The 12,416-nt window shown below is 40.3% G+C and overlaps 1 protein-coding gene across 1 annotated transcript in view; it reads left to right on the top strand.

Annotated features, from left to right (window-relative positions):
• The window catches only part of FAT4 (FAT atypical cadherin 4), a 146,399-nt gene that overhangs the window by 124,170 nt on the left and 9,813 nt on the right, over positions 1–12,416 (top strand). Inside the window, exons 10-15 of the mRNA XM_086464371.1 lie at positions 1,327–1,431; positions 3,146–3,453; positions 7,185–7,270; positions 8,683–8,862; positions 9,726–9,850; positions 10,982–11,199. Coding sequence (XP_086320497.1) covers positions 1,327–1,431; positions 3,146–3,453; positions 7,185–7,270; positions 8,683–8,862; positions 9,726–9,850; positions 10,982–11,199 — 1,022 coding nt within the window. The remainder of the gene's footprint in view (positions 1–1,326; positions 1,432–3,145; positions 3,454–7,184; positions 7,271–8,682; positions 8,863–9,725; positions 9,851–10,981; positions 11,200–12,416) is intronic.

Raw genomic sequence — 12,416 nt, 5'->3', positions numbered from 1 at the left:
TGGAGGGCTGCTGCTCACACGGAAGAACTGCCTGCAAACTTCTTTAGGTTAAACAGAAAAGCAGAGGGGAGAAACAAAAAGAGGTTTTCTTAATTAGGTGACTGAAGTTGTGAAAAAGCTAGCAAGTTAATGTAGCCCAGTCCTGATTTTCTACAGTTTTAGGGACCAGCAGTCCCTAAGGACTGCATATTGTGCATCGCCCTCATGCGAGATATAAGAATTATATATGTGACGTACAAGAATGGACACCCTCTATGCGTATTTTTATGTGTGTATATATTTATGTGGTGTGAGGAATAAAATAATTCATTATCAGTGCCACAAGAAGGATTAAGGCAGTCTTAGCCTTTGCTATGTGTATATATCCTGACCTAGATGAAGTTCAAGGAGAGGTCTGGAAGAGCGTGGCTGATTTTGCCAGGTTTTGCAGAGAAACATGAGGGACAAACATGATGATGCTTTGAAGTTTTTGCTGAGCAGGCAGCGAAGGCTGGTACTGCTGGCAGAAGAAAGGCAGGTACCAGGGGTGGAATAGAGTGGAAGTGTTGCTGAACTGATAAAAGCTAAGCAATTAAAAACTCAGAAGTGAAGACTAATACTTTTGTGGTTAATGTTTTCATACAAAGAAAATTTTAGTTTTCACAAAGAATCCCCTTGTCGGTATTCGGCATCTGTTAAAACCTTCACTTTTTCTCTTGGTTCCGTTCCTTGTTGAAATGAATTATGTGATTTCAGTTTATTCTCTGGTGAATAATATTTACCACATGGGACAATGTCTGCTTACAAAAGGGCTGTATCACGGGTAACTCGTTTTAGCTCCAGAGGACTGTGGTCCCCTCCGAGTCAGGAAGGAGGTTGTAATTGATGAGGAAAAGTAAGCAAAATCGTATAATGTACAATAGCAGCCTGTGTTTAGCATGTCGTGTTCATACAGGGTCCAGCAAGGGCTGTCTGTATCTCCTTCACACTAACGAGTACGTTGCATTCAATGGAGAGGGGGGATAGTTTTATTTTATTTTACTTCAGCATCTCCTTTCATTTCATGGTCTCTCTTGTACGGACACCAGTTAATAACATAAAAAAAATAAATAAAAATTAAAACACGTTCTCTGGGACGTGTATTACGCCTGTGTCAGGACTGGGAGCAGCCCAGCACGGTGTCTGTGTTTCCTCTTTCCGTCCCACAGCCACAACTGGTCCCTGGCACCCTCCCTGCTGGCTGTGCGTTCAGCGTTGGTTCCTCAGCTCGTTACCCAAATGCTAGCCTGGCTTTCCTATTGCCCTGACTGCTCTGACCTGGAAATTGCTTTTATTCCCTAATCGTAGGGAAAACGTGCGACTCCACTGTCAATCACTGTGAGTGCAACCCCTGTTTCAATGGTGGATCCTGCCAAAGCGGGGTGGAGGGGTATTACTGCCACTGCCCCTTCGGTGAGTACCCTTCTCCTCGCTGCTTGATCTTCCCTTTCCCTATTAATATTTCTCAAATCACTATTTATTTTTACCTGCATAAAATTGAGGCGTGTGTATACGGATCCCGGTCTGTGGGCAGGTGTTGGTCATCTCCTGGCTTCATCCTCTCCGTTTTTCCCCAACTGGAAGAGGGAGAAGCCCATATTTCTGCCAGCATGGGAGGAGATGGAAGGATGTGGCAAGGTGGGGGGTCACTGTGGCTGCTGGGGGACACACACCAAGGGTTCTGAGCAGTGCTGTCTCCTGCCTAATAGCAGACATTTTTAGGAAAGCTGAAGTGTGGGACTGCTGTAAATAACATCATGTTCCTTGCACCTTACGTGCTTGCAAAGAGCAAGGAAGTCGTCTTAATGTTAAACTAGAAAAAGGCACTTTGGGATGATATTGAGCAGAGTTAGCTTGGTTTTCTTTTGAGAAATTTGTATAATTTGTCAAAATATCTGTAAAATTAGAATTGGAGAGCACTCACGTTTTTCTGCAAGTGAGGAGCACAACATTAGATATTGGCCCTTTTATATTTAGTAGATTTGATTAGGAGAACCTGGCCAAATCAAAAGAGCTTTGTTAGCCGACACCAGTACTTGCCCATTCAATTTACTGTATGCTAATAAAGTTCTGAGTTCCAAAACCAGAGCGCTATTCCAAGAATCGGAGAAGCATATAGTACTGCCAAAATAGTTTAATAATTATTAGAATTTAATTATCCCGATTTTGGTTTGTGGAATGAACCCAATAAAGACATGAGACAGATCGATTTAAGGTAGCATGATAGAATTGCAGCAAGATTGATTCTGAGTGCAAATTAATCCGGAATTGTCGTTGTTCATATAGAAAAGCATGAAAGTAAATGCAAGAGGTTCATCAAAAAACAGATAGGCCTGAGAAATCATCTACAATGATTTAAGGCTGCTGAAAACCCTCACACAAAAGTATGGTTCTCAGTACACAGTTGTAACTACCTCTGAATATAGTTTTCTACTAACATGTGGAATAGCTTCTTTATTCTATTTCCTTTGTTTTATGTTTCCTCAGAGTTTATTCATTTCCTATATAGTCATAGTCCATTGTAAATGTAACTGTATTCATAAATTAAGTAAGTTTTTTCTCATTGTTGCTGCAGTAAAAAAAAAAAATCAAGGGAAATTATGTGACAGAGATCTGAAAAGAAAGATGTAGAATGTACTGAAGTATTTAGATCAATAAAAACATGAGAAAGCATAATGTTTTAGTCACACATATGCTTACATCATAAGTATACAAAACGAAACCACCAATTGAGCAACAGTTCAGATAACAGCTATAATCAAAAAATAAGCTCAAGTTGCAAAATTATTTCCATAGCTGAATTAACACATGCCTGATGATAATTAACAACCGTATCTGACACAGCTGCCAAACTCACTTTTTGTTTACTAACGAAACCGTAGAGCTCAATGAAATGCGCTTTGTTTTTCAGTAGATGTAACTGTCACAGTTTTTAAGTTTGAAATACATATATTTCAACACCCACCCGTAGGTAATAGGATTCTTCTGTTTGAGTTGCATATTTTTAATCATACATTAGAGGTTTCTTACAGAGGCTGTCTATCATAGCCACGCCTACAGAACATCAATAATTTGTTTCGGTGAGGAAAAAGCTGTCTGATGCCAGATTTTGCTTTTCATTTTGCAGGTGTTTTTGGGAATCACTGTGAACTGAACAGTTATGGGTTTGAAGAGTTGTCATATATGGAGTTTCCCAGTATGGATCCAAACAATAATTACATCTATATAAAGTTTGCCACTATAAAAAGTAATGCCTTAATGTTGTATAACTACGATAACCAAACCGGAGAGCGGGCGGAATTTCTGGCCCTGGAAATAGCAGAAGAGAGGCTGAGATTCTCCTACAATCTTGGCAGTGGCACATACAAGCTTACCACAACTAAGAAGGTGTCTGATGGACAATTTCACACTGTTATTGCCCGGAGGGCTGGAATGGTAAGAAATGCTAAAATGAGAATTTAAGACAAGTTCAGCCAAGTCACTGTGGCTTCCACATGAACTCACAGGAACGTAAAATTAGTAACGTTGCGTTTGCTAGCAGAACCTCCAACTTTGGAAAAACCTCCCTCGTTTCTGTCTTACTCCAGCTGACGCAAAGAACTATAATGGTTTGTTTAGTGGGATGATGATAAAGAATAATTAAAAAAACATGTGCAATGCCATGTACTCTAAATGTGAAAAATGAGAACCAGGAATAATTAATAAAATAAATTACTACACATGAGGCTAATTAAGTGGTGCAGATTACAGGGATGATTATCAGGGAAGGCTAATTAACCATAGTAACTACAAAAAAGCCTCAAAATCATTTTTCTCAACATTTGGAAAATAGAAGCGGGCAAACTTAAAATTCCAGGCATCCCTGACCTCCTTGAGCTAGTTCAGAGATTTTACCAGTCTCATCAGACTGGAAGCTTGTTTTTCCTCTGTAGCATACATAGGTCAAAGGTGCTACATTGAGAGGGGTTTTTGCAGGGAAGGAGGGAAGTTACTTTTCTTTTTGTCCCCTAGAAAGCATCTGAGGGGAGGAATTCTGCCAAAAACTGGACTGGGACAACTGATTGCCATATGCCTGCTACTCTGACCCCTCTCCTGCCTTTGTTTTTTTTTTCTAGTAAATGTTTTCTATTCCTCTTCTCTCATTTTTTAATAATATTTCCAAAGCAGAACATAAACCAAATGCTCTTTGAGTTCAAGCCAAGTTTTTTGACTCCACGGTGTTTGAGTTAGAAATGAAACCGAATCTATTTGCCATCAATAATCAGTAACTATCGCCCAACAGCTCCCTTCTCAGGCAGAAATGGCCAGCATACGTGGAATCCCATATTCTTCCCCTCTTTGAAATTAAAGTCATATAAGAAGAATATATAGAACCATTAGGTTGGAAGAGACCTCTGAGATCATCATACCCATATGGTTGGGGTTCCACATTTTGGTATAAACCATATACATTTCAAGCCAGAAGTGATGTAGGGAATAAAAGAATAAACTGTTCGTCAGAGCCCCCTCCTGAAGAGCTTCAGGTCTGGGGTTAGATGTCCTAAGAGGAGCAGATGGATGTATTACCTTGTGGTCTGGGGTTCTTTGTAGGACCGGGGCTGTCTCCTGACCTTCCTAAACGGTGCATTTTTCTTCTCGAGTGTCTTGAGCCTGAAACTGCATTTCAGTTGCATAGTGCAAGACCTGATTTCTCCATTTATTGAAAGGGGGATGGTTTAGGCTTCAGATGGATTTGAAAATCCAATTTGTATGTGTTTGTAGGAGTTACATATCCAAATAAGATGAAGGATAATTGTGATGTGAAGTAATGACTTTGTTTTAACATGCCTTAATATCAGACGCTTAATAATTTGCATCGCAGCTTCCAAATGGTAAAGCCCAAAGGAGCACCTGAATCTTGAAAGGCACTAGGTTCCCATTTTAGCAACTAAATTAGCGTGAGATTTCCATCAATACAATTTAAATGGTCAAGTATAGGAGCACACATTAAAAATTGCAACAAATAAATTAAATACACTTAAGAAAAAAATAGAGCAGGAAAATGTTTTACTTGTAGATATGCCAGAGGGCTAGACTGTAGAAGAAGAGATAACATAAAAAGGACTATTCACAGAAAATTTCAGTTATGAATGCTTCAGGCTGAAAGCAAGCATTTAAGACAACCTGTACCTTTGTGTGATTACTTTTTGTGTGTGTTTAAACCTTCTCAGTAATGTCAGCTGTTTACAAACACAGTATGTGAAAAGAATCACCTTTGTCTTAGATATTTCTGCTGGAGGAAAAATGTCTCCCGGGTGTCCAAAACTGTATAAAATAGCTCCCTTTCAGGATTCCAAATCTGTCATTTTCTACAGCACAGTGGGGTTTTATCGGAAACTGGTAAAATCATTAAGTTGTCAGTCCTGAGCTATGGCAGAGTGACAGAGTAGAAAGTCTCATAATGCAGCAAGGTAACCGTAGAGTAATGCTTAAGTAACAAGCAGGAACATTTGACTAACATTAGAAAGTAAATTGTATGAACTCTGGTCCAAGTAAAATATATTCTCAAATATCTAGCCCTTCAGCTGGGGTTGTAGCTTGGCTTTCACAGCACATAGCGATGTAAGTTAGGGAGATTACGCTGATTGAGCTAAGAACAAAAAACTCATTTCATTTTTTGTTGTTGATATTCTGAAGGAAAATATGTATGCGTGTGACGGCGTACAGACCTGCCAGCTTATTATTCGTTCTATGAATTGTTTCATTTGTACAGGGCTATAATCTGCTTCGGAACTGCAGACTGATGTTTCTCAGGAGAAGCAGTTTGCTCATTATGTACGGAAAGAAATTCAAGATAAGCTTTCATTAAAAATAGCAAATTGAACAATTTAGGTGTGCTGTAGGACGTGATTTAGGGCTAAGAGCTATGAATTTATTTGGTCAATGCAATGCGTCAGCTCGTAGCATGTGTTTGGAAATAGCATGGACAATCTGTGGGGATTTCCACAGGACGTTGTTAGTGAACTTGGTTGCAGGCAGAAAAAAAACCAACATTGCAGAGTAATGACATACTGATAGCTATTGCTGTTTGCTCAGCTCCTGTAGAGCAATCTAAATCAAAATATAAACCAAGGCTTTTTTAAAAGTGACATTCGATTTAAATTTGCTGTAAAACTGTACCACACATCTAGTTGAAACGTGAGAAGCTGATAGGTACAATTTGGAGATTATGTTTATTATTCTGAAAATTTGTTTTAGGGAATAACTAACCTTCGGGGTTTTTTTGCAGCGCATCTGTTATTAATAAATCACTGTGGGGAAAATTCTTTGCTAAATAAGGAATAAAATAAAAACTCCTTCTTAAATCAGCAGGAATTATTTAGTGATTTTTAGTGAAAACCTTGGTTAGACTTTCGGAGATGACAAATAAAAGTGCCGTGATTCTCTTTAGTGTAAATGACAGAGATAGGTAATGAGGCAACCCCCTTGTCTGGGGCTTGGTGGCTTGGAGATAGAGAGGAAGACTGCTGTAAGTGCTGGTGATGCCTGGTACTTCTCTAAATGTCAGCTTGGTCCCACTGTAGGTATCCACATGTCTCACCATTATCGATGTGGGGCAAACATCCCTCCTGGCATATCAGCCTCAGGGTCCCCTTAATCAGGTCCGCTTGGTTACTCTTTGAGCGGTTGGTTATTACTTTTAACTGGTGATCTCAGAGTTTGTACTCCCAGCTTTTGTTAACGTGCTTTTTGTCAAGTTCAAGCAATATGTTTAATGTCACGGTCAAGCCCCTGAAGGAACGCCCTTTGCGTTTGCAGGGAGCAGCTCTCCGTTCAGATCAAGAGTAGGATACGGTACGAGCCAAAGTAACTGCAGTTTCAAGGAGTAAAGCAAGCAAGCGTGAAAGAAACCCTACCCAAATTTGAAAACTTTGTGTTTAGCTGATTTTCTGTGTGCAGCAGTCAATTAGCTCACTCTCTGTTAGCACCCACATCTTCGCTATCTTGGTGCAGAACGTAGTTGATCGGTGGCTCTGAAGCACCCTGTGATCCCGAGTGACTTAGCAATATACAAGTGCTCCGTTCAGCCAAGTCCTTGATATAATATGTTTAATCATAAATATTTGATGTGGTTGGGGACTACAGCCTTGTTATATTCAGCGTATTCGCGTGCGTGGCTTTTGCAGGCAGCATCGCTGACGGTGGATTCGTGCTCTGAGGATCAGGAGCCAGGCTACTGCACTGTTAGCAATGTTGCTGTTTCTACTGACTGGTAAAGAATCCTTCATTTGCTGGGGAGGGGAGGGGTTGAGTAAAATGAAAAAGAAATCACCCTCTAAAGCCAGATAAATTTGGAGTGATGATTACATGCCCTTAGCCTAGCCTCAAGCAAGGGATAGACCCCTCAGCTGCCCTCCCTCCGAGGCATGCATAGGCAAGGCTCCCAAGTGTCATTTTCTCCCATCTTTGCAGAAGCAAATTGAATTTCCTACATGTGCTGCTACTTGCTAGCTACATTTCTGCGTGGTGTTTATTCATGACTAGGAGTTTATTCAGAAATCCCCGATTCTTGACTCCATCTCCGTCCCCAGGCTCTGGTGGCACGCAAGAAGTGTATGGCCATGGGTAGTCTGCGCTGTGGTGTAAACGGGGATAAGACTTATTGCCTAGTGCTCTGCGATTTCCCATCATAATCTAGAAAGAGTTAATGAATCAGAATAGCAGATGCTCATAATAACTGATAACTTGTAAATCTTAGACAGTAAAACACAAATGTATTTCTTATAATCAACCGGCTGCTAAATATACAGCACTACCCTGACGTTTTGAAGTTCTACGATATTTAGTGCTACAAATCTTTAGCAAAGCCTCCTCCGCTTTTACATTTCGAATGGTATCTATTTTGCCAAAATCAGGCTCAGACTCAAAATGCTATTACTTCTAGTGGCACCTATATTTCACTCTAGTGTTCAGTCTGGGGCTTTGATTTGGGGTCTTGTATTTATTCATTTATTTAAATGGCACCTCTCGTTTCTTACAAAGGTGTGAGAAATAACATCACCTGATTACTGCTTACTTTAAAAAAAAAAAAATTGAGAATAATTACTTTGACGTTGTTTTCAGTAATTTCCAGCTGTCATCTTTTACAGTTTTCATTTCTAAACGTTGCGTAGTACAGAGAACAAACCTGATTTCTTGTGTTTACGGTAACTAACTCAGAAGCCTCTCTGTCGCATCTTTAGATCCTCTTTGGAGATAACAATAACTTTAATCCCAATCACTTTGTCTAATTTCTTCCAATATTCACAATCATATTTCCTGTCACGCATGGTTTCCCCATTAGCAGATGTGTTATATCTTTGTAAAATAATGAATTCATCTTCCAGCTATTTAAGTATCATCTACAGTTTAAACGATAATTGAGTAAAAAAGCTTATTCATTATGATTTCAAGCACGTCGCTCAGTCAAGCGGATAGAAATTTTGACATGCAATAACTGAGTGTGAATTTAGAGTCATACCCATTATAACTGTTAGTTCAGGTGCTACTGATCTCTCTGTCTCCCCTTCTAAATGTCAAACACAGATTTTAGCTGCAGACCATAGCTGATGGTTACAGTTCCTGTGCTCTTGTTGCTATCTTAATTTCTGATACTGAAAAATTATTTTTCTGACTGTTTTGTAGGACTCTTGATGTACAACCGAACCGACTTACTGTGGGTGGCATCAGGTCTGTAGAGCCCATCCTTCAAAGGAGAGGACAGGTGGAAAGCCATGATTTTGTGGGCTGTATAATGGAGTTTGCAGTCAATGGACGTCCCCTGGAGCCCAGCCAGGCTTTGGCAGCTCAAGGAATCTTAGATCAGTACGTCTGCTATATATGGTATCGAATGGACCGTGTTTACAATAAAGGAAGCCATCATGAAAGTCAGACACTATTCCTTTCAGACACTGTCAGACCCTTCTTGTAAAAATATGACTGTAGAATTTATGGAAAAGTGCGAAAAAATGTAGCAAGAAAGTGAATTTGGACGAAAGGTTCAAAAAAGCAACATCATTAAATTTCTGTTGCCAATTATTCTTAATGCTGCTTTGCAGGCTGAAATAGAGTAGCCCTGTTATTGGGCTTCTTTATATATTCCACCTGGGTTTGACTATACTCGTACTGTTTGCTAACTCTCTACTCCCTCTTATTTCTTTTTAATCCATAATGCCTGTTCTACGACTTTGCCTCTCAGGTATCACTGAATTTCCCTCATATCCTCCGAGTGGTCTTTCAGAAATGATGAATTATCTGATTCTATTGTTTTTTCCATCTCAGTATTTGAAGTCACAGTTGTAGCAATAATGTCAGTCTTTCATCCAAATTTGCTAGCTCACCCTTCCTCTTTCAGCCCCCAGGTTTGTGCTGTTTGTTGTGGTATGAATTCTCTGGAGGTTTGCAGCTTAACAAGCACCTGAAAGAGTTTCTTCTTCTCTTGTGTAACAGATAGTAGGAGTTTCACTGTCTCTGAATTCCTTTCCCTTTCGTAACTCTGTTATAACTTGATGCTGAAATTTGGGAACTGTTTAGAAACATGAGCTGTCTATGGAGAAGAACCTCTCCATTTTTGCATCTCTGAGGGAAAGAAAGGGAGCATCGTTCAAACGCAGGACGCTTCCCGGCACATTTGCTCCCCTTAGGTGTACGCGAATTTTTCAGCACCCGCTTTTTCTGATTCGTTTCAGGTGTCCCAGACTAGAAGGCGCTTGCACAACCAGCCCCTGCCAACATGGTGGCACCTGTGTTGATCACTGGTCGTGGCAGCAGTGTCGCTGCAAAGATGGACTGACGGGAAAACACTGTGAAAAATGTATGGAGAGGGTTTTACTGTCTTTCTCGTTAATGTACATCTAATTGTGTTTAACCAAATGTCAGTAAGAGGGGTTTTTTTCAGGGGCATGGGATAATAAATTGTATAAAATAATGAAAACAAGCATGCTTGCCTCTTAAATAATTTTGAAGGAAAAGTCCACAATGGACTATTGTCCTTTCATGAGCTAAAAATAGCAACAGGTTACATATATTATGTTTTCTGGTCTGTGTATCCCATTTCAGGTAACTTGCACTCATTTAAAACTACTGCTGCCCAATAATGTATGATCAGTAACTAAAATAAAGCTATCCCGTAGGAGGGATTTTTCTGCTTTGGGGAGGTAAAAGGGTAAGGGAAAATCCTTCCCTTCACGTAAACGTTGTGTCCGTGTGCTTATGGCTTCTCTGAGCTGTGGGCCCTTTTATCAAATGACCAGCAGATTATACCCAAGAAAATATAGCAAGTGTAAATGAAAGCAAGGCGTTTACACTCTGGGGTTATTAACTTGCATGTGGATAGCTCTGTAAATCAGTACAGGATTGTCTAGAAGAGCAAAGTGATTTATTTCCGTGTAGTTGTAGTATGATGACTGGGCTTTGTTTTCTTACATGTCACGTTATTGTTTAGCTGATTTATATGGTTTTATTGCACCGTTTTACAAAAGAATTTAGCTGTAATTTTAACAGCATTTGGTAGTCAATGCTCTGCCGTTTTTTATTCTTTTTTTTTATGCCATAACAAATAGAAAGTCATTATCTCTGCCCTGAAGAGCTTAGAGTTCAATATATCATGAAACCCTGCTTGCAGTAATGGAAACAGTAACATCCCTGGGAAGGAATTGCAGTTCTGAGAGCCAAATTTTTTTCCCTCCTCCCTCACTTGTTCCCTAGTGAGTTTTAATTTACCATTGACTGATAGCAGCAATAAATTACGAGCACACTCCCACTCTCAAACACACATTCTGGTCGAAGCCAAAGAATAGAGAGGCTGAAATTGCCATTCGCTTCTGCTCTCCCCCGCTGACCTTGAACTTGATCTCTGCTCTGAAAGAAAATGGTCGTTATTAGGCAGATGACGGCTGTAGCTGTAACGAGCTGTGTACTCAGTACTTCCCCGTCCTCGTCCCAGATATTACTGCCGACACTGCCTTGTCGCTGGAAGGCAAAGGACGGCTTGACTACCACATGAGCCCCAGCAAGAAGCGGGAATACATGATGAGACGCGGCACTCGAGGCGCCGGCCTGGGACCCCCGAACGCGGACCGCTTGGAAGTGAAGTTCAGGACAAGAAGCGAGAACGGCGTTTTAGTTCACATCCAGGAAAGCAGCAACTTCACTACCGTGAAGGTAAGATTGCAGCTAATGCTGAGTTTGATTTGATTGGACTGCCTCGTGCATAGTGATCAAAATCACATTTTTCCATTACTCTTGCTGTTTCCTTTATAAAATATTAGGTCTTTAACTGAGGCTAGGCACTGCTCCCAGTATCATTCATCTTCTCAACAATTCCCTTGCTATTTGCCAAGGTATCAGAAGATCTTGATGGTTTTGTATCTAATCAGTTTTGTGTAGGCTCCAAATAGTGACTGTTTTAAGGCAGCAAGAACGGTACTCATTGCCATATTTGTTATCATCATTAAGTTACACTCTACAGAACAGATCGTTTTGTTATTGGCCTTTTGTCTTCTGATTTTTCGGGCCTTGAACCCAGACCCTTCTTAAGCTAGCAAACAATTGCCAAAAAGTTTTCATTAATTCCTACTGGCGTGGCTCATGCTTATCCAACTAGGAAGTGAGAGATAACTTGAATTCATGAGGTTACCCACAGACTGATGTCAATATCAAATTATTTTGAGATATGTAGCTGAATTAATGCTTCAAATGCCACGCAGTTTTGGGGTTTTTTTCCCAAAGAGTTTATTGCTGCAGAAGTTACCTTTCTCAAGAGAAAGCGATGGTTTCGTTCCTGGCTATGACTCAGTCCATTTACTCATAACTAAATGAGTACAGCAGTGAAGTTGGCAAGCGCCTTTATTGGGTTGGTGTAAGCTCCAAGTTTCCTTGACTGCTGTAAGGCTTTCCAAGTTTTTTCCCTGAGTTTTAGAGAAACTCATACAGAAATTCACACTTTCTAAAGCTTCAGCCCCATGAATATTCTCCACCTGCCTGATCAGAGGGACAGAGCTTTCCTGACACACTGGCTGCATTTAAGAAGCAAATCTGCGACACTTCCCTGGCGCACCCTTTTCCCTCATCATTGGCTAGGAAGTTTCTGCTTCGGACATGTTAGCAGATAAGATCTCATTACTTTGACTTCTGGAGAGAAAAATACAAATACTACCTTTTTCTCCCTAGTAGAATTTGCTAGGTCAGCTCTACAAGCATTATTAAAAAAAAAAAATGAGAGTGTTGCCTTTCCTGGCTGAAAGCACTAGTGGTGTGTTTATGCAAACACTCTTATTATTGTTAATATTGGTGAAGTTATACAAGCAAGCGGAGGGTGTCAAGTCCCAGGCCCAGCTGTGCAAGGGCAAAGAGCGGAGGTTTGCCTAGTAACAGACGCA

The sequence above is a fragment of the Leptosomus discolor genome, chromosome 4, assembly GCF_034619465.1.
Source record: "Leptosomus discolor isolate bLepDis1 chromosome 4, bLepDis1.hap2, whole genome shotgun sequence".
NCBI lineage: Eukaryota > Metazoa > Chordata > Aves > Leptosomiformes > Leptosomidae > Leptosomus > Leptosomus discolor.
This window is presented reverse-complemented; position numbering and strand designations above follow the sequence as displayed.